The sequence below is a fragment of the Suncus etruscus genome, chromosome X, assembly GCF_024139225.1.
Source record: "Suncus etruscus isolate mSunEtr1 chromosome X, mSunEtr1.pri.cur, whole genome shotgun sequence".
NCBI lineage: Eukaryota > Metazoa > Chordata > Mammalia > Eulipotyphla > Soricidae > Suncus > Suncus etruscus.
Window position 1 is genome coordinate 94,516,280 of NC_064868.1, and position 26,136 is coordinate 94,542,415.

The following is a 26,136-nucleotide window of genomic DNA, read 5'->3' on the forward strand; positions in this document are numbered from 1 at the left end:
GGTGGCGTTTAGGGGTTACTCCAAGCTCTGTGCTCAGAAGTCACTCCTGACAGGCTCAGAAACCATATGGGATGCTGAAATTTGAACCGGGGTCCATCCTGTGCTGGCCGTGTGCCAGGAAAATGTCTTACCGCTGTGCTATTGCTCCTGCCTCTATGTTTTAATTTTTTATTATTATTATTAATTTTGGGGGGTTTTGGGTCACACCCGGCTGTGCTCAGGGTTTACTCCTGGCTCTGCACTCAGAAAATTGGCCCTGGCAGGCTCAGGGTACCATATGGGATGCCGGGATTCAAACCACCGCCAGTCCTGCTTGGCTTCATGCAAGGCAAACACCTTTCTACTGTGCTATCTCTCTGGCCCCTGACCATGTCATTAAAAAAAAACTTTTGTATTATTTAAAAAACTATGGTTTACAAAGTTATTGATAGTTTTCAACACCAGTCCCACCCCCAAGGCTCCCAGACTCCGCCCCCAATGCCCCCTTGGCAGGCACATTCCCGTTGGGTGCACTCAGCTGCCATCTCCTGTTTTCAGGGTTTCTGAGTCTGTGTTTTGGGTATAGAGCTAGACCACTGTCCTCACCCCCCAGTATAAGCGAGACCCAGGCCTCTGTTCTCCATCACTTCCCTTTATCATCTTCCTTCCCGCCTTGCTTGCCATGATTTCTAATTTAGCTCCGTTTGGATCAGAGAACAAATCTGTAGGATTCCAAGCTTCTGAAATATGCTACAACTTGTTTGATGATACAGCAAATGGCATGTTACTGAATAACATACACTTGTACATCTGCAAAAAGAATGTTCTGCAGCTGTTGAGTGTCTTAATCTATAAATGTTGACTAGGTCAGGGGGCTGGGAACATTTGGTTCTCCACATCTTTATCCAATTTATCTAGGTCTGTCAGTTATTGTGAGAAGGGCATCAAACAGCCATGTCTGATGACAGAACCAAGGCTTTTCTTTTTTGGATCTCACCTGGCTGTGTTTGGGGATAGGAGGTGTAGAGGACCAAGTCTGCTGTACTCTCACCAGTCCCCACTCTGGAATTATTTTTTGTTTTTGGGTCACACCCAGCAGCGCTCAGGGGCTACTCTATGCTCAGAAATTGCCCCTGGCAGGCACAGGGGACCATATGGGATGCTGGGATTCGAACCACCGTCCTGCATGAAAGGCAAATGCCTTATCTCCATGCTATATCTCTCCAGTCCCTGGAATTTTCAACTTCACTAAAGCTGCCCCCCTTTCCCTCTCTGTTCTCTGCAGCACACATGTTGATGTCTTCCAAGTGAGAGGTCCTCTAAGCATCATCAAGGGCAAGTCTTTGGCTCTAGGTTGGGAGTTGTCTTTATTTCTAGAGTATTGCTACCTCAGCTTCCTATGCTTACTGTCAGCATGGTACATTTTTTGCACCCTTTGATTTTCAACCTATTTTCTTTATACTCAAATGGCCTGTCACTTTTCCTGAGGAAAAATGTGAATAATTTGATTCTGAAAGAAAATTGCATGGCATAAAAATAATTTAATTATAAATTTTAGAATATAAAAAAACTACATGTAGAGTTTATAAGCTAAAGACTTATATGGTATCACCCTGTCTTTTGATCACCTCTGTAAATCAAGAAGCTTAGTTCCATTTTATATTAGCTTTGTATTCCAAATTTAACCCCAACTCAAAATATACAAGGTGATTCTAATCCAAAGCTATATCATTTCGACTTCCTCTTTCAAATTGGGCACTAAAATGTCTCCAGAGCAGTTACTTCATACCAGAGAGGCTTCACATAAAGTTAATCATTCCTGGTTAACTGCTCCAGCAATTTCCCCAGGGCCAAGGGAGACCACTGGACCACCCAGGAGAGATACTTTCCGACTGTTCATTTCAAGGCACATTTTTTTTGTTTTTTTTTGTTTTTTTTTGGTTTTTGGGCCACACCCAGCAGTGCTCAGGGGTTACTCCTGGCTATCTGCTCAGAAATAGCTCCTGGCAGGCACAGGGGACCATATGGGACACCGGGATTTGAACCAACCACATTTGGTCCTGGATCGGCTGCTTGCAAGGCAAACGCCGCTGTGCTATCTCTCTGGGCCCTTCAAGGCACATTTTCAGGGAGGCTCAAGACTTCCAGAAAGTGGACACCAAGGCCAAATCAGGAAGCCTGTGTGTCATCTTGAAAAAAATGCATAATCTGCAGGTTTTCTGATAAAGATGAAGCCTCACAGGGGTCACTGTGCTCTCTCTTCTCTTTCACACTGTTGTTCCAAACTTCCAACACACTTAGTAGCCGGCTTCTCAGACCTGTAGTTAGACTCAGAACAGTTAACCCTCAGAACAATCTTCCCTGCAGTTTTACCCTTGCCCTGGAATCAGCCAGTTTTCCCACAGCAGGCCCACATCCGGGGGCACCTGGGCAAATCCTGCCCTTCTCCTATTGGTCCTGGGGGCCCCCCAGGACTGGAAACTAGAGCCTGTGCAGGGCAGGCATGCACTCCAATCCTTTTCTACAGCACTTGGAGGCTGGCCAGCGTGCAGAACGAATTTTAGGAACATGCATGTAAGCAAGGGTGTGATCAAGAGGGAAAAGAAAGCAAGCTCAAATTTATCGTCAACAGAAACATTCTTAGTCTTCTAAAACCAAAACATTTTTACTGTTGACAAATACACATCCACTTAATATGCTGTTGAGGTACCGGACTGAGACTTTGAAAGCTGACCATTTCATGTCTTCGACGGAGGTGGACCAATGGGCTGAAACACATACTTTGCTCCATGAGGCCCAGGTTCAATCTCAGTACGACCAGGACTGGCTCTGAGTATTGAGCTGGGAGTAACCCAGGCACTGCCAGGTATGTACCAACTAATTACTACTAAATAATTAGTTTTTAGAAAGTAAAACCAGTTTATTTTTGGTTTTGTTTTTGGGCCACTCCTGGCAGTGCTCAGGGGTTACTTCTGGCTCTGCGATCAGAAATAGCTCCTGGCAGACTCTGGGAACCATATGGGATGCCGAGATTTGAACCACCATCCGTCCTGGATCAGCCGTGTACAAGGCAAACACCCTACCGCTGTGCTATCTCTCTGGCCCCTAAAACCAGGTTTTATTTGGAAGTTCTGAGGAGAGGAGGAGAGAGGGAGGGAGAAAGGGAGAGAGCGAGCAAGCATGAGAATGGAATGCAGGCTTCACTGCAGCACACACCCCAGTGTTAAAGTATGCAAGTACATATTATAAGAGAGGACATGTAGGGGACTTGTTCTCAGGCACCAGGCACTCACAAAGCATATGAGCACTCCAAATAATTTTATTTTGCATTTTGGGCAACACCTGGCAATGGCTTACTCCTGGCAGTGCTTGGAGAACTAACTATATGGGGTTCCAGGGATAACAAACTCAGGTTGGCTAAGTGAAAGGCAAGCGCCCTACCTCCTATTCTCTCTTCAGCCCATAAATAAAATATTTTGGAGCTGGGTATATAGTTCAGGTATAGAGCATATGTTTCACATTTCTGGGTTCAACTACTGGCACCAAACACAAAGATAATAATATTCTATTTTGGGAGTAGGGTGTGGTTGAGTATCACATCCGGTGATACTCATGGGTTACTTTTGGCTCTGTAACTCAGGAATTATTCCTGGTGGTGCTTGGGGTACATCCATGGGATGCCAGGGATCAAACCTGGGTTGGCCATGTGCAAGGCTTGTGTCCTGCCTACTGTACTATTGCTCTAGCCTCAAAATCAACTAACACTCAATATAATTGTGAGTGATCCTTGAAAATGGACTTTTTTTCTACATTTGTATATTTGACTTACAAAAGTTGACTTTTTGTTTTGTTTTGTTTTTGGTCACACCCAGGTTCCTCCTGGCTCTACACTCAGAAATTGCTCCTGGCAGGCTTGGTGGACCCTATGGGATGCTGGGATTTGAACCACCGTCCTTCTGCATGCAAGGCAAATGCCCTACCTCCATGCTATCTCTTCGGCCCCACAAAAGTTGACTTTAATAAGAGTAGAAAGGCAATTGTCTGGGGCTGGCGAGATAGCATGGAGGTAAGGTGGTGGTTCGAATCCCAGCATCCCATAGGGTCCCCAGAGCCTGTCAGGAGAGATTTCTGAGCATAGAGCCAGGAGGAACCCCTGAGCGCTGCCAGATGTGACCCAAAAATCAAAAAAAGAGAGAGACTTAAAAAAAAGAAAGAGAAAGGCAATTGTTTGAAAAAGAAAATCAAACTCATATTTTTAAAATTTTTATTTTATTTAATTTTTTGGGCCACACCCAGCGATGCTCAGGGATTACTCCAGGCTCTGCACTCAGAAATTGCTCCTGGCAGGTTGGGGGGTGCCAGGCATCAAACTCAGGTTTGTTGTACGCACGGCAAGTGCCCTACCCACTGTACTGTTGTTCCAACTCCAATAAATCTCATGTTAATATCTTGCATGTGTCTGGAAAAGATGTTTTGATAATATACCATAGTATACAGAGATCTTAGAATTGGTAAATAATTTTATGAAATGTTAGCACTTTAGAACTATCTCCAGTCACAGACTTAAAAAAAAGTACTTTCAGGGCCAGAGCATTTGCCTTGCATGCGTCTGACCTGGGTTCAATTCCCAGCTTTCTATAGGGTCCCCGAGCCTGCCAGGAGTAATTTCTGAGTGCAGAGCCAGGAGTAACAACCAGGCACCACTGAGTGGGCACAACCACCCCCAAAGTAAATAAATAAAAGGTACTTGTCTATTTTCTTATATGGAAAAGTTGGAAAAATTTTACGACTACTTTATTTTTCCTGAAAATGGCTTGGCTTCTTCAGCCTGGAGCTAGACTGCAATATATGCAGAGTTACAGAAAGTAAAGAGCAAAGAAGTTGGGGCCCTATCATACGTGCATTCTACTCCCACATCTTCAACAAAACTGACCCCAGCAGAGCCTCTGCCTTACTGATCGATCACTCAGTGGGAACAGCTACCAGAACAGCAACATATGCTTTGGTCCTGGCTAGAGAGATCCCCTAGCTCATTGGGGGGGAAGATCCATGCTTCTTTCTCATCTGTGATCCAGTCCATGAGCTCTGGCACTAATCACTAAGATCTGGTCTTTTGTTCAGTGCATCTTCTCTCCTATGCAGGACGTGGGATGGCATAGTTCAAGCAGATACTTGCAGCACTTCTCTCTGAGTCAGCCAGAGTAGGTCACCACTGAGCTCCTTTTCTCTGGGGGGAGGCGGGTGACCTAAGTGGGTATGCAGGACCAGCCTACCCCCTGGCTTGTACACAGCCTTGACGAGTCTTCTCGTGCCCACCCATCCACCCAATTGCTCCACAGAGTTGTGAGGGGCACCTCCAGCCCAAAGCAAACATTCACTAGGGACAGACATGAGGGCTGGGGTGGAAGCTGGGGATCTTCTCACTCTTGAACCCCACCAGGACCACTGCAGCCCGACAGCCTCTGAAATCAAAGGAGCCTGTTGCCTTTACATCTGAGAACGTATTGCCTTGGCTACACTGAAACTCCTGAGCCCTGCAACTAGATAGGAAGCACTCTGAACACTTGGCCTTGGCTGGACTTGATCTATAGCTACCTACAAGTCAGGTGTTCCGCCCTTACTGTCTGGCTGTCCTGATGGTAGGAAGCTGCCCCTGACAGGAACAAGCCCTCAGGCACAAAGTGAGCACTGCCTTCTGGTCTCAATGGCCCTCAGGTTTCTGGTGGCTTTAATCATGTTACAGTGTCTTGGCACAATTTTTGTCTACCATAGTCCAGGGTTTTTACTGTTCTCTGCAAAAGGAATAGAAGAAAATGAGCCACCTCACTACCAGCAGAAGCCAACCCCCTAGATGACTTGGGAACACAGGATTCTTGATCTCATGTCCTTCATAAGCTAAGGATGAAAGAGACCCAGATTCAGTGTTTTCACTGAATTATTATTATGCTAATAATTAGGAATAGACATGTTCAGTTTAAGAAAATGAAAGAAGGCTAATTTCAAGACAAATTCTAATGTTAAACTGCCATCAATGCTATGATTCCATATTTGTGAGTAGATTTCCCCCACATATTTGCAGCCTTGGCCCCCGAAAGGGCCTACTTATAACATCACCCCAGCAAGAATGGGAACATCAAGGAGCCCAAGTTTAGATTCCACATGACATTTCCCACTAAAAAGAACCAGATCCTCTGCTCTCAACTCTGGGACCGCCAAAGCACAGGTTAGGATGAGATGTCTTGTGCCAGAAAGCAGGGCTTGCCAAAAGAGTAATGAATGAGGGGGTGCCAGGACACAGTGCCAGCATGAGGGTTCTCAGCAATCAAATCCAAAAGAATTCTGTCAAAAAATAAGGAGGGGGGCTGCACAGATACTACAAGGGAGGACACTTGGCTTACAGCCTACCCAGGTTCAATCCCCAGCACCATACATGGTTCCTGGAACCCCACCAGTGATACCTGAGCACCACCAAGTATGGCTCCCAAACAACGAAAGAAACAGTGACTAAAGCTGAACTGAAAAACTGTTTTTTAAATAAAACTGACCTGAGAGAGCAAATTTAATAGCCAATCTGTTGTTATCAATGGGCGGGACTGTTCCTTGACTTTACATTGTGGAGTTTAGCTTACCATCTTGTTGTATTTTGAGGAAGAACGGAGTCCTGCCTTGACTAAGGAGCAAGACTAGTACTTTCCAGAGCAAGGTCAATGCAGGAAAATGAGGCAGAACCAAGGCGGGCTCATCAATGAAAGCTAGAATGATGAGGTGAATGGCTCTGGGCAACAGGATCCTGTCTGGTGCCAAAGCCTCACACCACAGATTACTATCAATTACAACCGGAAAAGAGCCCAGCTACATTGGGGAGCTTTGGCAGTCACTTCCTTCAACAAAGTAGTAAAACATGACATCGGGAACCACAGCAAAAGCAGCCAGCACACTCCTCCTGATCTCATGCTAATACAAAATATTCTTGCCCAAAATGTTTACCTAAGCAAGCTTGCAGAAGGAACCTCTCATTTCCTATTAGTATAAGGGAGATTTGGGGGAAAATTTAAATACAGGAGAAGGATAAATGTGAAGAGATGCCTTTAAAATGTGACATTCTAAAAAAAGTGAAATTCTCTAAGATCCCTGGGCTGGCTGTTTCTAAAATGCAATAATGTCACAGGGAGGGTGGAGATGAAGCAACAATCCCCTAGAAGGGAAAAAAGGAGGGACTGGAGAAAGAATGCAAGGGGCTGGGCTAGGGGACACACTGTGCAGGAGGTCCTGGGTTGATACCTGACACTATATACCCACACCCCAGTACTGCCCAAAGCAGCCTCTGAAAACCTGCAGGTGTGTCTCTCCCAGCTCAAAACAATAGTTCTCCCCAAAGAAACTGGCAGAGAAACATGGGGGAAAGAAGTGAGAAAGGCGATCTGACAGGATGAGAGAATCACCACTTCTTTTTCTTTACATGGATTTTAACAATCAGGGGAAAAGTCACTGAATCTGCAAATTCCTTCCCGATGGTCAGCAAAAGGCATATAAATGTGCTTATCTATACCAACTAAGGAAATACGTCCAAATGTTGACAACTGTTGAATCTAGGCAGTACACAGAGGCAACACAGAAAATCAGAGAAAATATTTAGCTGAAATAAGGAATTTAACAAAATGTATAAAGATTATAGGGTCTAAAAAGACAACACATTAACACACTTAACACAAGTTAAGGCACTTGTCTTGCACATGCCTGAACGGGTTCAATCCCAACACTGAAACCAGTATCCTTAGCACCACTATGAATGGTACCTGAGCACCATTGGGGTGTGGTTCATGCCTCCCCCACAAAAAAGGGGAAAGAGTCTAGGAGATTTTCTGAAATCAGAGGAAAATACTAAGTGGAAAATATGACAGGAGAGGAAGACAGAGAACCAATGTAGGAAGTCCAGAATTAGGTCATAGAAATCTCCCAAAGAGAAAATAGAACAAAGTTAACATCTTTTTTTGAGGGGGGACATACCCAGTGATGCTCAGGGGTTACTCCTGGCTCTGTACTCAGAAGTTGCTCCTAGCAGGCTCAGGGGACCATATGGAATGCCAGGATTTGAACCTCGGTCTGTCCTGTGTTGGCCGTGTGCAAGGCGCAAGGCAAACACTTTACCTCTGTGCTATCGCTCCGGCCTCATGTTTCAAGACTTTCAACAGACCAACTTGTTTGGATGACGACCTCCAGTGAGGGGTGAAGGAAAATCCTTCACACACTTTTGCAAGAGTACTGAGGCCACTAACAGAAAGATGGAAAACCTGGTCCAGATGAGAAAGAGTAGGCGGCCCAGCTCCCAAAGTCAGCATGGATGGCCCGTTAGGAAGCTTCCACAAGCTCAGTCCCCAGGAAGGCCTGAGAAAAGGCACTTCATACATGCAGCAGCTGCTGCTTCTGGCAGCATGAAACACAAAAGCCAAGTGCAAGTAGCTTTGAACACCTTCTATCCCACGGGCTTCTCCCATCTCAGCGCCAATCCGAATGCACCCCCAAAGCCTCCCTCTGGACCTGATAAGTAGCTCAGGAAAGCCCTGCAGACTGATAGAAGGGTCCTTGGAGAAGCCAGGAATGAGGAAGAAAGGAAAGGAACTGCAGGGATCAGAGATAACAGCATAGTGATGTCACATTGGGGGCCACTGGACTTTCCTGCCCTAGACATGCAAGTCATTTACAAAGTTCCAGTTATTCTGAACAGTTTCTTTTTAAAAAACACTTATTTATTGAGGCCGGAGCAGTGGCACAAGCAGTAGGGCATTTGCCTTGCATGCGGCTAACCTAGGATGGACCACAGTTCGATCCCCTGGAGTCCCATATGGTCCCCCAAGCAAGGAGCGATTTCTGAGTACATGGCCAGGAGTAATCCCTGAGAGTCACCGGGTGTGGCCCAAAAAGCAAAACAAAACAAACAAAAAAAAAACAAAAAACCCACCAACAAACAAACAAAAAACAAAACCATTTATTCATTAAGTTTTTGGGCTACTCTTAGTGGTTCTCAGGGGCTCAGGGGCTACTCCTGGCTATGTGCTCAGAAATTGCTTCTGACTGGCTAGGGGGATCATGTGGGATTCGGGGAATGAACCTAGGTCCTTCTCAGGTAGGTCACGTCAAGGCAAACACCCTATGGCTGTGCTATCACTCCTCCCAGATTCTGGACAGTTTCAAATATTCCCGAAATAAAGAGTGAATCAAGCACAAGATAGAGGTCTGGGAAACCTGATCCCGGAGGCAACTCTGCATCACCTTAAGGCCAGTAGGCAAAGGTGAGGGCAGAAGAGCCTGGCCAAGAGGAAGCCACAAGATGCGAGACTGTTATTAAAGACACGGAGCAGTGGCAGGCCAAAGTCCTCAGGGTATTAATCTGCTGATTCCTGGGGCTGGAAAGACAGAAGTGGGTTAAGGCACTCGCCTCACCTGGCATGCAGCTGAGCCTGGTTCCATCCAGGTACTGCACAGTCTCCTAGCATTGCTAGGTATCACCCTCAAGCATGGAACCGGGAATAAGACCAGAAGAGAAGAGAGAATTCCTGCAGTCTGCCCAGCTCCAGGAGTCCACTGGGGCTAAGCACTTGGACCTGGCCACAGGGCAGAACAAACAAGGAGACAAGACAGCTTCTGAGGGACAAAATACAGAAGCTGCTCAATGGAACAAGCACCTACAGGTCCCAAGCACATGTACCTTGAATCCCTATCCTTCCCATTAGTTCCTCTTGGGCCAGGACTTGGCTCAAAGGGTGGAAGCACATGATTTGAAGATTGAAGGCCCAGCTTCAATTCCTGACACCACATGGTATCTGAATCTCTGAGAAGGGCTCCCGAGTACTGTTGTGTATGTAAATATTTTAGGGGATTATTATGTTACTGACCCTACCCTGATCGGTGATTGTGCCCTACCCTAGGGTGTGACCTGGCATTCTGCCCCCACCCTAGGGTGGTACCTGATTCTGGGGGATAAAAACAAGGGCCTGTGGAAGGCCAGAGGCTTTTGGCTGAAACTTATGCTGAGTCTTTGGACTTCAGTCTTGTCCACCGAATAAAGCTAATATTTTCATAATCCTGACTGTCTGTGAGCTGTTTACACGCCATTTCACCTCAGAACCGTCAGCTAGACAGGGTGGCAGATGTGTGCTCCGAGCTGGAGGGGAAAGACCTCATCTTCCATCCCTCCATCAGTCAACCTCTTCAGGGGCTGACTTGCAACAAGTACCACTAGGTATGAGGTCCTCCAATTATAAAGAACGTTAAAAGGGTCTGGAGCAATGGTACAGGGGGGCTGACCTTGGTTCGATCTGATCTCCGGCATCCCATAGGGTCTCTAGAGCTCTATCAGGAGTGATTCCTAAGTACAGAGCTAGGAGTAACCACTGAGCACTGCCAGGTGTGATCCCCAAACCAAACCAAACCAAACCAAATGAAGACTAATAATAAAAACAATCCCCTGTCCACCAGGAGAACTGTTCTTTTAGCCGTGACCCTTTGAGTGTGGATGATTATGTTGGAATAAAGTGGCTGTAATATTTGGATACAAACTCTAAACTCAGGCTGGGGATGTGGCTCTACATGTGACTCAGTGGCAGAATACATGCAAGGAGTGTGTGAGGCTCTGGGTTTGATACCCAGCACCAAAGAACCCAAACACCAAGCACCAATCCTCAGTGCCGAACCCTTGGTGTTTTCTCCTGTGTATTCTCATTGGAACCCTGTGGCCAGCACCCAGACCTTGTTCCAGTCACTCCTGATGGCTGCCCTGCTTAGTAGGGTGCCTGCCCATGCCAGTTCATACCTCCTTAGTCCCCCATCGTAATTCCCTCTCTAGGGACACAATGATTTACCTGTCCAGAGCTACAGTCCCAGGCTCCATGGAGCCTCTGGAAATCCAGCTGAGCATGTTCTGGAATAATCTCACCATGCTGGTAACAGTCAGGACCCACTGTCAAGGAGCTGGTAAGGCCTTGGGACTGCCAGGGAGGAAGGTGGCTAAGTGTTCCTCCACCTGAGGCAACCTGGGGCTGAGCAAGAGAGATGGGAACGGGGTTTGCTCTAGTGTAGCTCTTCAACATGCTGCCCAGCACTTTTGGGGGGCTCAGATTGTTTTGTAACCTTGTTCTTTATTCCTACGGTCCCTTTCCCACCTTGCTTCCTTCCTTGGACCCTTCCCTTTCCTTCATAGTCCTACCTCTTGGTCTCATACTGTGAGCGCTTTCACCCAGGTACTCTTTAGAATATCCATGGGATCTTGGTTATGATAAAAAAAAAGATTAGATTGGAGGCTGGCAAGACCAAGGTGCATGGGGAACTGAACAGATATCTGCTGACAAGAGAATCATGGGACAAGATGCTGACCCGACAGGTGACAGCCAGTTCTGGGGGAAATTTGGAAAGTTCAAGCAGAAACACTAATGGGGGAACTGGATGCAGATGGAAATGGCCCTCATTAAATCAAGCACAGCTATCCATAAAGTGCCATATGGTCACTACCTAGTGGGCAGAGATTCACGGGGCAGTCCTTATTCTTCTTTTTTCCTCAAAATTGTCTTTCATAGAACTGACCTTATTGTTATCATCACAAGTACAATCAAGTCCTTTTCATATTAAGTAAAGAAAAGGAATCCTGGGACTCTGACAGCACCGATAAGGAGACTAGCTGATGCCACCAACCCCAAATGGCACCATCTGGGAAATACGGGACTAAGCATTCACTCCACTAAAGGCCATACACCCTGCACTGGAAAACAAAACAAAATGCTACAAGGTTGGGGAGGGCTAGAACATAGGCTTTGCATCCCAGGTTTGATCCCTGGGAACACATGGTCCTACCAAGCATCACTGGGCATGGTTCCTGCATACCACCAGATGAAGTCCCCCCAAAATAAAATAAAAACCTCTAACAGTAAAGGGAAAACTCAGGCAATCATTGATCAAGTCACTTCCATGAAATTAAATCTCTTCAACAGCCTCAGCTGTAGTCGCCATAGCCTAGTTCTCTGTAACACACTCAGCGCGTGGGTAGCAGCTGGAACTCAGCTATCCTGTCCCTAGTCCCCCTCTGCTGCCTCTGGGCCCTAGGGCAACCCCTCCCCGCAAGCTGACCAGCCACTGTCAAGTACTGCCTGTTCTTTCCCTCCTACCATGGCCTCATGAATGGAACAGGGGTTCTCAGATTTCTTCTGTTGAGGACCCTTTGGGCCATCTGGATCCCTCCCTCAGAAAACAGTTGAGAATGCTGCACAGGAATGTGTTCTACACATCAGCTGCATGAAACTGCTTAACAACATACATCAAGAGCAGAAACTTGAGTCCTATGTGCCCCTTAGTAAGCACTGAATCTAGGGATGATTTAGGGATAGCTCTACTAACTACCCAGAGCTTGCAGCAGTCATGAATGCAAACGGTATTTCCAAGTCTCTGCAACCCCCAGAGGAAAGCAGCTTCTGTTTCCAGGGGCAGTGTCCCAAGTGCTCCGAGCACCCCTAGCCATTCCATGTCCCCACTAGAGGGAATCTGAACTACCAGGAGCAGAGTGCATACTGAGCGGAGTATCGGGTTTTCCTGCCAAAATTCCCACCTTTAAACAGTGCTCCCCTCCTCTAGATGATCTCTGTACCCATATCCGAACCTGACTAGACATGCTTTACTATCAGTGGTCCTCAAACTATGGCCCGCAGGCCACATATTGTATTTGTTCTCGTTCTTTTTCTTCACTTCAAAATAAGATATATGCAGTGTGCATAGGAATTTGTTCATAGTTTTTGTTTTTACTAATAGTCCGGCCCTCCAATGGTCTGAGGGACAGTGAACTGTCCTTCCATTAAAAAAGTTTGAGTAGGGGCCGGAGAGATAGCATGGAGGTAAGGCATTTGCCTTTCATGCAGAAGGTCATTGGTTTGAATCCTGGCACCCATATGGTCCCCCCAGCCTGCTAGGAGTGATTTCTGAGCATGGAGCCAGGAAGTGGCCCCTGAGCGCTGCTGGGTGTGACCCAAAAACCAAAAATAAATAAATAAATAAATAAAGTAAAAAGTTTGAGTAAAGTTTACTTGTATGAATAAAAAAATAAAGAGCTCACTAAATGCAAGGGTTTTGTCTGATTGAAACAGTCAGAAAGGGCCCAGAGAGATAGCACAGCGGTGTTTGCCTTGCAAGCAGCCGATCCAGGACCAAAAGGTGGTTGGTTCGAATCCCGGTGTCCCATATGGTCCCCCGTGCCTGCTAGGAGCTATTTCTGAGCAGACAGCCAGGAGTAACCCCTGAGCACCGCTGGGTGTGGCCCAAAAGCCAAAAAAAAAAAAGAAACAAAAAATTTCTGAGAAATTCTGCACAAGAATTTATAACAGGTGATTATACTTTTGGGGGTTTGTTTTTGGGCCACACCCATCAGTGCTCAGGGCTTACTCCTGGTTCTCTGCTCAGGCTCTCTATTCTGGTAACTCCTGGCAGTCTTGGGGAACCATATGGGGTGCTAATGGGCACCAAAACCAGGTGGGCTGTATGCAAGGAAAATGGCCTAGTCATGATACAATGGCTCAAGCTCGAGACATTAGTATTTTTATAGGGTGATATGGCTTAAACAAATCTTTCAACCTTCCTAATTGCTTAAGTATTATGAAGACTATAAGACTAAGGGAAATTTTACTAGAATTTATTCTGGAGATAAAGGAACAAAGACACAAACTGTCACAACTGTAGACGTTTGTCTATTTTTTTTTGCCAAGTGTAATTCCCCAAACAGCTGAAAATATTAGAGCAAATTAGTACTTAACATGGACTAATACCTTCTGTTGTTTACAAAAACACAAAACCCAGAAACACACAGAAATGTATATCTTACAAATGCATAGACATTTAAAATACAATTTAACCAAAGGTAATGTCAAAACTTAAACACCACTAGACACCCCAGAGAAACCCAAGTGCTTCCATCTCCTCCAAACCATTCCCACACAACAAAAGCTTGTGTTTCAAAGTGTTCTCCGTGTGTTTGTTTTGTGGAGTTGGCAAAGGGGATATGGACAAGGGATGTGTGCATATTTCAAAAGACTGCTTTGGTGCCTTTCAAATCTAAAGATAACACCTCAGGACTGCCCTATAATAAGTTGAGAGAATGGATGCGTTTTTTGGGTGAAAGCTTTCACAAACCGAAGTCAAAATCCGTATTTTTGTTTTGTTTTGGTTTTGGTTTTTGGGTCACACTTGGCAGCGCTCAGGAGTTACTCCTGGCTCGAAGCTCAGAAATTGCTGTTGGCAGGCTCAGGGAACCATATGGGATGCCGGGATTTGAACCACCATCCTTCTGATTGCAAGGCAAACGGCTTACCTCCATGCTATCTCTCCAGCCCCTGTTTTGTTTTGATCTTTGGCCATACCCAGTGATGCCCAAAGTTTTCTCCTGGCTATGTGCTCAGAAGTCGCTCTTGGCTTGGGGGACCATATGGGACACCGGGGATCAAACCCAGGTCCGTCCTGGGTCAGCCGCATGCAAGGCAAACTCCCTACCACTGTGCTATTGCTCCGGTACCAGAAGTCAAAATCTTTGCCTTGTATTAATGGGACCAAACGAGATCAGCATCAAGCAGATGCCAATCAGCATTTCTGGGAATTCCATCCTCTCCAGGGCACTGGGGAGGTTTCTGCCATCAAGATGTTTCGACACAAAAGAGACCAGATGGAGTGAAGGTGTAGGGAGCACATCAGAGAGGGACCCCAAGTCCAGCTTCAGTCACACCCAGTCCCTCAGGAAGTGCAGCAGAGCATCCAGCTGGCAGAGATGGTCATGTTCATGTTTGGGGGGGACTGGCTTCAAAGGGAAGGCCAGCAACAAATGTGAACCATGGCAACTTTGCCAGAGCTGTCACATCCAAGTTCCTGGTCACGGTTGACATGACCAGGGCAAACTGCGAAATGCAAGGGACGAGGAGTTGGTGGCTCTCAAGCAGAGACAGTGGGGAAAAGAAGGCCAGGTGGCCGCTGACCAAGCTGGAGCCAGCAGTGGTCTGGCAGGGAGGTCCTCGGTGGTCAGCTTGAGGGGAGCACACAGTCACTGTGCCTGGAAAGTCTTGGCAGAAACAACCCCAAGTAGGCTTTGGTCACCAACTTCAAAAGTCCAAAACCTGCCCCCAAACCCAAAAAACTGAACAGACTGGGAGTTGGAGGGCAGCAGCTAATGAACGCAAAAAGTCAGTGGGAACACATGGCCCCTAGAACAGAGGCCTGGGGGCCAAAGACATGTGCCTTCTGTGGCCCAATTCAGCTTTCAGGGGCCCACCCCACTGCTCTCCTCCTATAGGGTGAGGGACCAGAGTGACTGGTAAACAAGTGTCCTCCCCAAGCCCACACCTCTAGGTCCAATCTGGGGCATATTCCCATACCATGCTGCTCCCTGTGGGGCTTCCGTCCTCAAAGAGCCAAGCAGGGTCAGCACCTGGTGCTGTGTGGACCAGGGTAGCTGAAGCCAGTGGTGAAGTTTTTGAGCTATATCCTCTCCAAGCAGGCCTTGCTGTCCCGGAACTTCCTGGAGCATCTGCCCAGAGGGAAGTCCCCCAGAATGGTGACACCTCTTCCAAAGGTAACTAGCACTGTGGCTCAGTGTCCCTGTGGACCAGGTCCAGGACCCCATTTGGACCTGCAGCTGTAGCAGGGGATGTCAGCAAGAACATGGAGCACCCCATGTGGTTCTGGGGTCTGAAGCATCCCTGGAGCCCCTGAGCACCACAGAGCGGCACTTGAGCAAAGGTGCCTGGTCATCTTCAAACTGAAAAGTGACAAGGGGCTATAGTTGGTCTGTCAGGCTCTGCTCATACAAAGTCACATTGGAGTAAACTGAGGTTCTGAAAAGTTTTGCTTTTGAGTACTAACTGCTGAAAACTAGGGCCTTCTAGCCTAACAAATAGTTCTCTGGTCTCTACAAATAGTGCTCAATTAATTACTTTACCACTGCAGTTAAAGGTCACCTTTGATTCTGCATTATTTGTCTCTGACCCAAGCAAATCCCAGCTCTAAGAATTTCTCATAAACCTGGCCATGAGTAGAAACAGTGAAACAGTCTATGTAAGAGCAATTGCAACATCATTGATGAAGTAAAATGCATAGGAAACATCAATGCTCATTAACAGTGCTGAGAGAGAGTATTGTGGGTAGGGTACTTGCTTTGCATGCAGCCAACCTGAGTTGGATCCCTGGCACCACAGAGTAAGCATATAGCCCTAAAACAATTCTCTAAAAAGACTCAACAGCAGAATTGCTTAAAAAATTTATAGTAACTCTTTTCAAAAAAATTTATTTGCTGGGGGAAAGAATGACAGTACAGCAGGTAGGGCACAGCCTATTGTATCATAGGCTGTTTTATTTATCTTAATGTTCTTTGGCTGAAAGTTCAAAGTTAAGATATCAGCAAGGGAATTATAAATTCCCTTAATAATTCTGATAATTATGTTATGGGTGATTGTCCTTCCACTGTAACTTTACCTTGTCCTCTTTCTTTGCATCTTTGTTCTCATAATTAAAAGTAAAAAAAATTTTAAAAATAAATAAAAGAATTTATTTACTTAATAAAGTACATATACTTTTTTTGGAATACATCCAGTGATACTGAGAGGTTACTCGTGGCTCTACACTCAGGAATTACCTGGTAGTGCCAAAAATCAAACCCAGGTCAGTTGCCTGCAAAGCAAACACCCTACCCACTATACTATCGTTCTGGCCCCACAAATTATATTACTTGTGCCAGTGGAGGGTGAACCCATTGGCAAGACTAATAACACAAAATACTCTTTAAGACACAGTTAAGTAAAAACTAAAAATAAAAAATAAAAACAAGCTTCAAAATGAGCACAGTGTCAGGCTGCATGTGTCAACACATGCAACCTTGTTTGTGTACAGGCACAGAATAAAGTACATTGACACTCAGAAAGACACAGACTCCAGAGACCTGGAGAATAGACCACTGCAGGGGGACAGGCAAGGAGCAGCGGCAGGCAAGGGAATTAGTGGCTGGCTAATGGGAGTTGGCTTCAGCTTTGCCTAGAGAGAGGCGGTCAGAATGCAGACTTAATGCCGCGGGACTGCATGATGACCCAACATCCCAGATTTCACCCTAAGTAAAATAATCTCAATACATAGTGCACATATAATAAAGCACAAAAAAGTAGTAAAGATGCTGCCTTCCTGGAAGAGGGTGCTGGGGAGTAACTTCTGACAGTGCCTCCATCATTCTGGACCAGCCACCAAGTTATTCACAGATGATGATTAAAAACAGAGGCCAGAACAGTGAAATACCAACAATAAGAGTCTTCCTGAGTCATGTGTCATTTCTATCTATCCCTTCTTTAAATAAAAGATATTTTCTATCCAAATGCGAATTCCACTCCACTTTTGAGGTTATTTGATTTAAATGATGCATGCTGCAAAAATTATACTTGTTTCCCTAAAACATATTCACCAAAAGCTTGTCTTTATTTATTTTGTTTGTTATTGTTTTGGGGCCACGCCCAGAGATGATCAGGGATTACTACTGGCTATGAGCTCAGAAATCGCTCTTGGCTTGGGGGACCATATGGGACGCTGGGGGATTGAACCTTGGTATATCTTAGGTCAGCCAAGTGCAAGGCAAATGCCCTACTGCTGTGGCACTGCTCTGGCTTCCTGTCTTTATTTTGATCAGCTCTTACAGAAAAGCTTCAAAATCATCATAGAAGAAAATTACCATTTTTATCAAAATATAACTTTTTTTTTTTTTGGTTTTTGGGTCACACCCACCAGCACTCAGGGGTTACTCCTGGCTCTATGCTCAGGAATCACCCCTGGCAGGCATGGGGGACCATATGGGATGCCGGAATTCAAACTACTATCCTTCTACATGAGAGGCAAACTCACTACCTCCATGCTATCTCTCCGGCCCCCAATATACAACCTTTAATTTTATCAGCAAAGCTAGCTGAATACAGAACTGTTTTAACAGCAAAAAAAAAAAAAAAACCCTCATCATAATTCAAGACAAAAATCAGCCTGCAATTACATGAGAGAGAAAACAAATGAGGCTTATGTTGCAGTCTACACGAGAGCTCTGCCTTACATGTAGGCATGAAAACACACAAGCATGCGTGCATATGCGCAATGCTCCAGAGCCACCCGGAGCTGATCTGAAAGACAGTTTGGTGCAAACTCACTCTTTCCTGAGTCCTCAGGACAAGCACTGCTGCTGTACCACCAGACCGCTGCCTGCCCTACTCCAAGCAAAGACTGAAATATTTGTTGGGTGAATAAATAAATGATTAGTTGCTGACAGGCCTGCCATCGAGCCTGGCAAAGGAAAAATTCCGAAAGAAAAAAGAAGAGGTACTTTGTTCACTTAAAGTTGGAGTAAGCTAAAGGTCAAGAGTAGATGAGTGCTTCCCCAAAAGGCCAGCACACAACGGGCTAAGTGGGCTCCAGAGCTCACCCCAAAGCATAGTTCCACACAAACTAGATATTCTAGGGAGAGAGCTGCCTAGGAGAGCTTTAGTGTATGTCGAGTACATATTTATGAATACAGCACCCCCTCAAGGTTTAAAGGAAGAAAGGAAATATAGGTGAATAAATATCTAGGTATTCTTAGACTAAGACTTTCTAAGAGCAAATTCCAAAATCCGAATGGAAACTTTATGAATCAAAATGGCAAGCAGAATCAAAAGAAAAATGACCAAGTGGGAAAATCTTTGTATTACAAAAATGCCTGAACAGATCCTGAGTTCTTCCAACTCAGCTTAAAAAGATGTGTAAGGGGGTCAGTGAGAACACATGGGTAGGGCATTTGCCTTGCACGAGGCCAACCCAGGACCAAGGTGGTTCGATACCTGGCATCCCAAATGGTCCCCTGAGCCTGCCAGGGGCGATTTCTGAGCGCAGAGCCAGGAGTGACCCCCGAGTGTTGCTGGGTGTGACTCAAAAACAAAAACAAAAACAAAACAAAATTAAAATAAAAAGATGTGTAAGGGGACAACTGGTGCTGGGTCATGGCTCAACAGTAAAGAGCAAGCCTTATAGTTACGTGATCTGGGTTCAATTCCCACCACAACAGAAGAGAAGAGAGTGCAGAATATTTTGATGGGAGAGTAAAGGTACAGTTCCAACCAGCATCTTCAAGACCAAATGCAAATGGCAGTAAAAAAAACACCCAGATGCAGACTGAATAGACAAGTATGAGTCTGTGGCAGCAGTACCGTGAGTAGAGAGCTTGTCTTGCATGTGCCCCCCGACCCGCTCTGTTGGATCCCTGGCATCCCCTATGTTTCCTGCAGGCACTGACAGGAGTAACAGGGCTAGCTCTGAGCATCACTGGGTGTGGGGAGGGAGGGATGGAAAGAAAGGAAGGAAGAAAGGAGGAAGGCAAAAAAGAACATAAAGAGAAAGGAAAGTGAGAAATAGAGAAAGAAAGAAAAGTGAAAATGAAATAAAGTAAAAAGTGAAAAGGAAGGCAGGCAGGAAGGAAGGAAGAAAAGGACAGATGGACGGACAAGTATAAATTTGGGAAGGGTTTCTCTAGAGAAAGGCGGTGGGGCAGAAGCCAGCCAAGCGCCTCGGGAGCACCAGTCTTCCCTCGGCTGCATGTGAGGCAGCTCAAGCCCAGTGTAGTTTTACTAGTGACACGCTGGGCAAACAGGGTGCAGCAGGCCACACACTACTGAAGAGACGGAAGGCAGAGAGACACTTACCCTGCGGGCAGCTGATGCTTCTGAATGATCTATGCTATTAACAGTGGGTATTTGGGGGAGTGGGAGCACAGAGAGCAAGCAGCTTTTTTTTCCACTTGTATAATTTTAAATGGCTTGAATTTTAATACAAAGCAGGTGTTCTTGGTATAATTTCTCATAAAGAAGAAAAATAAGATATCAAGTTCTTATCTACCGAAGAGTTCTGTCCTGTGAGTATTCCCTTGAAAGTTCCTTGGAGCTCAAACGGACGGGTCTTTCCATTCATAACACAGAGATTTTTAAAAAAGATATCTCTTCCTTTCTCCATTTCTCAGGAAAATATGCACAGAGTCAGCACTGGCTGCTTTATAAGGTTCATGAGTAAGCTGAGAAAAGACTCTTAAAAAACACCCCCGCCCCAGCCTGACATCTACCGGAAGAAACCTATTCCTGCCCATATTACGTGGAGCCTGCACTGTTCCTGAGACAATACACAAAGCGCCAGCCACACAACTCCCACCAGCACCAACACGTGGCACACAAAGAATGTCCTGTCGGCAGGGCCCAATCAGGAGGAATGACAGCTCGAGTCACAGGATCCTGATTGGAACCAAATTGGGGATGTGGGGGCAGTACGATGCTCCCTACTTCCTGCTGTACCTCCTCTCCTCCTCCACCCAAACCTTGCTGCTACCAGCATCCACGAAGCAGCTTTCTGTCTGGGAAACTCAGAAAGCCTTCGATTTAGGGGCCAGGGACCTCTAGAGAGACACAACCAAGTGCTCTTTAGGAGTGGGGGTGTCAAGTGGCATCACAAGGCCAACAAAGGATAAGTCCACTTTCTCCCTGAGGAACAGAAATGAAAAAGTTTGATGAGAACATCTGCCGTATCACACACAGAATGTGAAATCCAGGAGTCAAAACATCAAGTATGGCGGGGCTCTGATTTTTAAGAGAACTTGAAATACTGAGACATAGCAGCTGACGATTAAGAAACCACTCATTTTTGCCATGTTCAAGTCCACTCTAGGGGGCTCAAGGCACTAAATATGGGGTCCAGGATGCCTGATATGGCTTGGTCCCCCAGGATTTACAAAAGCATTCTCCATTCCTGGACCCTCCAGGAGCAGCTGGGGTCCCTGTACCTGCACCGGAGGCCCACACACCAGTTCCCATGCTGCAGGTGCACTCACTATCCCAGTTCCTAGATGCTGCCCAGTAAGTGCTCTGCCCCACACCAAAACCAATCAAGCACTGCACCGAAAACCACTAGGCCCCAGCCATGACCACGAGGAGGCAGTGGAGCTGCTTCCAGGCCAATTGAAGTTGCAGGTCACCAGTTCTGGCTCGAATCTGATGCCCGCCATGGGCCTTACTGCAGCTACCAAGTAACCCTACCCAGACTGACCTTTCAGGGCTCAGGGAAGTGACTTTTTTTTATTATATGGCACAGTTTGGCACAGTTATATCTTTAGTCTTTGGGGTACTTTTGGACTGTCCAAGAGTAGTATGTGTTTTTCTCCTTTTTCTTTTTCTTTTTTTTTTTTAAAAACAGATGGCCAAACCAGGACATATACTAAAAAAAAAAAAAGGAAGGTTACTTACCTGAGCCCTAACATCCCAGCTACCATGGAATCCTGGTTGGGGCTGGTCTACAGAAGCAAGATGTATTCTGGGGAGTCACATGTCACATCAAAGCAGGAACTGCTGAGTCTGTATTTTTATGGAGCCTAAAACAAAGAAAATCGTAAGTTGAAAGTGCCCATAGTGCAGCACAACCTCTTTCCCAGGGTGATTCAGGACACGCTGCAGATAAACATATAGACCAGGTGATGCTGTATCCTGGCCACTGAGCTAGAAACAAAAAAAAACCCACACGGGCTGGTGCCAGTGATGGGAAGCCCTGAATGTTCAGATCCATGCCATCATCAGTCTGGTCACCTCAAAGTGACACGCTATCACTCCGCAGAACTCCATGAGTGGTGCTCCCTGCTGAGGACTTTGTGTACCTAACCATCCAGAAGCAGTGCGGGAGAGAACCTGCAGAATCACCACGGCATCCAGCAGCTGTGCCACCACGCAAACAAGCTCAAACTTGAGAAGCAACAGCAGCCCCCGTGGAAAGCAGGTGCCATGAAAGGTAGCATGGGCATCTTCCACAGCACACCAGGCAGTTTCCTCTTTTCAAGACCCTGCGTCAAACACATATCTGCTCTGATGGCCTCTGTGGGCTCCAAATGCTCCCCTGACCTGACTTTGGCCAATCCATTTTTGCAGCACTAAGATAACCATCATTATATTGTTAACTGCCTTGTCCTTTACTCTAGCAAAGACACAAAACTTGGAGTGTACAGAGACCAGCCCCACACCTTTGGGCTGTGGATTCCAGGAAGGATACACAGCAAGCTTTTCCCAGTTAGTCCAGAACCACCAGGACAGCAGCCAGGGCTTTATCTATGGAATAAAAGCTGGTAACTCCTTCCCAAATCCAGCACTGATGCTTCCTGATCCAAGAAGTCAGATAACATTACTCACTTAGCAAAATATCAAGCACATGGGGGGTAGTGAGCACTGCTGGGCCCAGTACTTGGATGAATATAACTGGGAACAGCCAGGGAGCCCTGAGTTCCTTCTGGTAGAATCCCCCAGAGGATTATTCCAGCTAGGAAAGTTATAACTTCTTTTTTTTTTGGTTTTTGGGCTACACCCAGTGACACTCAGGGGTTACTCTGGGCTATGAGCTCAGAAATTGCTCCTGGCTTGGGCGATTGAACCAAGGTCCGTCCTGGGTCAGCCACATGCAAGGCAAACATCCTACTGCTGTGCTATAGCTCCAGGCCCTAGGAAAGTTATAACTTCTCATAGCAACTTTTTTCCTTACTTGAAATACGAAACTTGGACCTTCCAGGTCTATAACCTGTAAAGTTCTTTAACAAAACAGAGACAGAGAAGGAGAAAAAGAGAGAGCTCAATGGGCTGGAGGGTAGACTCTGTTGGTATGCAGGAGGCCCAGGATCCATTCCGTGCCACATTGTCCCCCAAGCCCCACCTGGTATGATCCAAAAACCAAAACAACCAAGTGTGAAATAGGAGCCTGGTAAAGCAGAGAGAGCTGCAGGGCAGACAAAGCATCATAGCCACACGCCCCAGGCTTTGCTTAGTGTGGGCATAATCACCCCACTCATCCTCCATTCCATACCTATCACCCAAGTAAAGGAAGAAAGTGTTTAAGCAATGGTGTGCAATTTCGGAGGAAAAGCTGAAAGAGAGGAGACACATAGTGGGTTAGAACAGATAATGGCAGCAAAGCCCAACTAGGAAGGGCTAGGACTGGAGCAACTGACCAAGATCCTGCCCAGCAGGAGTGCCACTGGACCCAGGTACCAACACACAAAGGAGCCTGGTTGAAGGCAGGCTAGGTCACTTGCCCCTCTTCAGACAGGGCCCCAGGAAGCTGGGAGTACAATCACCTGTTTCTCTTTGAAGACAGTGGGTGGCAGGACAAGTTTATCATGCAAATCCTTCAGTGTCCAAAAGCAGTTCTAATCCTTAAAGAGTTGACCTCCGTCTGTACTCTAGGTTAAAGAGGCAATCTTGCCAGGTTGGGGGGCCACTCTCCATTGGAAGAAGAGAAAGGATAAAGGGTAGGGTGGAATGGGGTGACTGAACAACTTCACACTGGACTGTGAGAGGCTGTTTTCCTTTCACACCATATGAACTGCTTCCCACCCACCTCGGTCTGGCTAGAGAAATTATGACTCTGTCTGGTAAATGCAAACTGAACAGAAAATTGTATGCTAGCTCTCCAATACAGGAACATGAACAGCACAACTGGATGGCGGAATAGGCATGTTATAGCAAGAAACTCATACAAGGGACTTTCAAGCTGTTAGCATCCACTGACAACAGATGCCACAGGGGCCCAGAGAAAGGAACGAGGGCGTAATGGCCCAGGGATAGAAGAATCTGCTAACTGGAGGCCCCCCCAAGGCAAACACCCTGCTCACCACGCAAGACAAAGCGAACCGGGTCTGTTAATCGTCAGGCTATGACGTACAAACCTTAGAATCTTCATCAAGGAAGGTTTGTGTGTGTTTGCGCGGATGGGAACGTACCCCAAGTGATCATCAGCCTCTGGACAGACAAACCCTGAAAGGGTGCTAGTGGCGACTTATTTTATAAAGCAGACTGCCAGTGAATGTTCTGACACATCAGGGTAAGGAAATAAAAGAGTATTTCCTAGGCTTCCTAGCTTGGATTTGAGAAAGAAGTACTAAAAAAGTCCACAAATCAACTTGCTCCCTTCTATGCAAATTCCCAAAGACTTAGTATTTAAAAAAAGGTTGGGCCCGTTTGTTTTGAAGACCAATTCATCACTATTTCAAAAGATCCAATTGGTTGGCTCAGTCTTGTCTGTTAGTTGCAATTTGGATGAAAATTCCAGCCATGAAACCCAAATTTCCCCTCTTGAGTGATAATGGTCTGCTACCTGGGAATTTTCCTAGCAAAGCCTCAGTCAGCTTCATTTTTCTCGGCTTAATGCAACACCTCAAACTTGTGAGAGTCCTCCCAAGTGGAAGGCACTCAACATCACACGGCACACACGAGGGCTCGGCTCCATGGTCACCAGCTACCCGATTGGCATCCTACTATCTCACAATTTGGGGTACTGTTCCCACATGGCGGAGATACTCGGGTGACTGGCTCTGCGGAGCCCCTTCCTGTTCCTGGGAGCAGGAGCAGTGGCACATCTGCTTGAGCATGAGTCAGGAATCTATCTAGTGATGAAGACAGTCCCTACCTTGGCCAGCCCCTCTGCCCCTGCTCCTGCTCCCACTGGTGCCCTCAGCCCAGGGGCAATGTCACACACGGTGCCCTCTGAGAGGGCAGTGTTTGAAGAAGACTAAGACTGTTCATGGTGACTTGATGCCTTTCACACCCGCCCCAGCAACATTGCCACAGTACCAAAGTCACCTGAGTTTCTGCTTGGATCAATCAATCAGTCATCGCCAAACTCCCCAGCGAACCAACTTGGAGCGAGAACTGGCCAGGCCCAGTACAAGAGAGGAAGACGGGGGTGGGGTGGGGGTGGGGGGACGCCGACCAATACTGGTCCTCTGGAGCAGGGCTCGATCAGGGCCATGGGGGAGCCCGTTACCAATGAGGTCCCGCTGCACTTATGTAACTGGAGGCTCGCCGGCGAAAGGGGGGGGGAGATGGGAGGGCGCTCCTGGCCCCGCGACCCAGCCTGCTGGACCCAAGGGGCACCTGCCCCCGCGCCCAGCCTCAGGTGCTGCTGGACACACAGGGATCGGGCCCCCCGGGCAGGTGACGGGTGCTCAAAGCGCCAGTTCTGGAGGAGTGGCGAACACCGGTCCCCGGCCCGCAGGGGACGTGGGCGGCTCCAGTGCCCCCGTCCGTCCGGCTTCCTGCCCGAGGGACGGCGGAGCGGCCGGCAGTGACCTGGGTGGGGGGGCGAAAGTCCGGGACGGGGAGGAGGGGAGCACGGCGGAGCGGGGAGCGCGCACGAGCCCTTGTGGCGCACTCTCCGCCGGGCGGCTGACTGCGCACGCGCCGCGGGGGGGCGCCGGCCGGGCGCGGGGGGCGCGCGAGCCCGGGAGAGGCCGGGCCGCGGGCCCCGAGCCCCGGGAAGGGCACGACGCGAGTGGCTCCCGCCGGCCGAAGCTCGAGCCGCCGTCGCCGAGCCCGCGCCGAGGCGGCTGAGAGGCGCTGGCCAGCCAGGCGGGGGGCGGCCGGGGGGCAGGCCGGGCTGGGGCCGGTCCCCCGATGCGAGGACTGCGAGCCAGGCCGGGTAAAGAGGAGGGACGCCATCCGCCTGCCGGGTCGGCGCGCCACGTCCCGCCCCTGGCCCCCGCCCCCCGCCGGGGTCCCACTCACAGTCTCTCCTCCTCGCCTCCTCCTCCTCCTCCGCTCGGCGCGGCAGCGGCGGCGGCGGCGGCCATTTTCCGGACGGCTTTTACCACAGCCCTCTCAGAGAGGAGGGAGCGCGCGCGACGCCGACGCCGAGACCCCGCACGGCCGACGTCGCACCCCGCCCTCCCTGCCGGCTTGTGCGCTGCTGCACCTGCGCGCCCGCGCCCCACCCCGGCACCCTCTCATCTGCCCCCCATTGGCTCGAACCGTGGCGGTGAGGCGGTACCTCGGCGGCGACGCCGCCAATTGGCAGCAGTGTGTGTCCATTCCAGCCCGGGAAAAGGGGGCGGATCCCTCCCCAGGGCCGCCAATTGGCTGCTGTCAGCTGTCATTTGGAGAAAAGAGGTGGCTGGGCTCGAGGGGTAGGGATAGTGGGCGACATTTGAATGTTCAGGATTAATGGGCCCTAGCAAGGCTGGGGCCAGAGAAGGCCTGGGCTCGGGGCTCCAGGGTGTGACACTTTCCCGAGTCTCAGGTTCTGTCCACCACTGCAATAGAAGCCTTGCACCTGCATCTGCTTCGGGGCCCTCTC

General features: G+C 47.8%; 1 protein-coding gene across 1 annotated transcript in view; it reads right to left on the bottom strand.

Annotated features, from left to right (window-relative positions):
• MECP2 (methyl-CpG binding protein 2) overlaps window positions 1-25,697 on the bottom strand; it is a 49,799-nt gene extending 24,102 nt beyond the window's left edge. The window contains exon 1 of the mRNA XM_049767051.1: window positions 25,569-25,697. Within this exon, the coding sequence (XP_049623008.1) occupies window positions 25,569-25,633 (65 nt within the window). The 5' untranslated portion in view covers window positions 25,634-25,697. The remainder of the gene's footprint in view (window positions 1-25,568) is intronic.
• Between the last annotated feature and the right edge of the window lie 439 nt (window positions 25,698-26,136).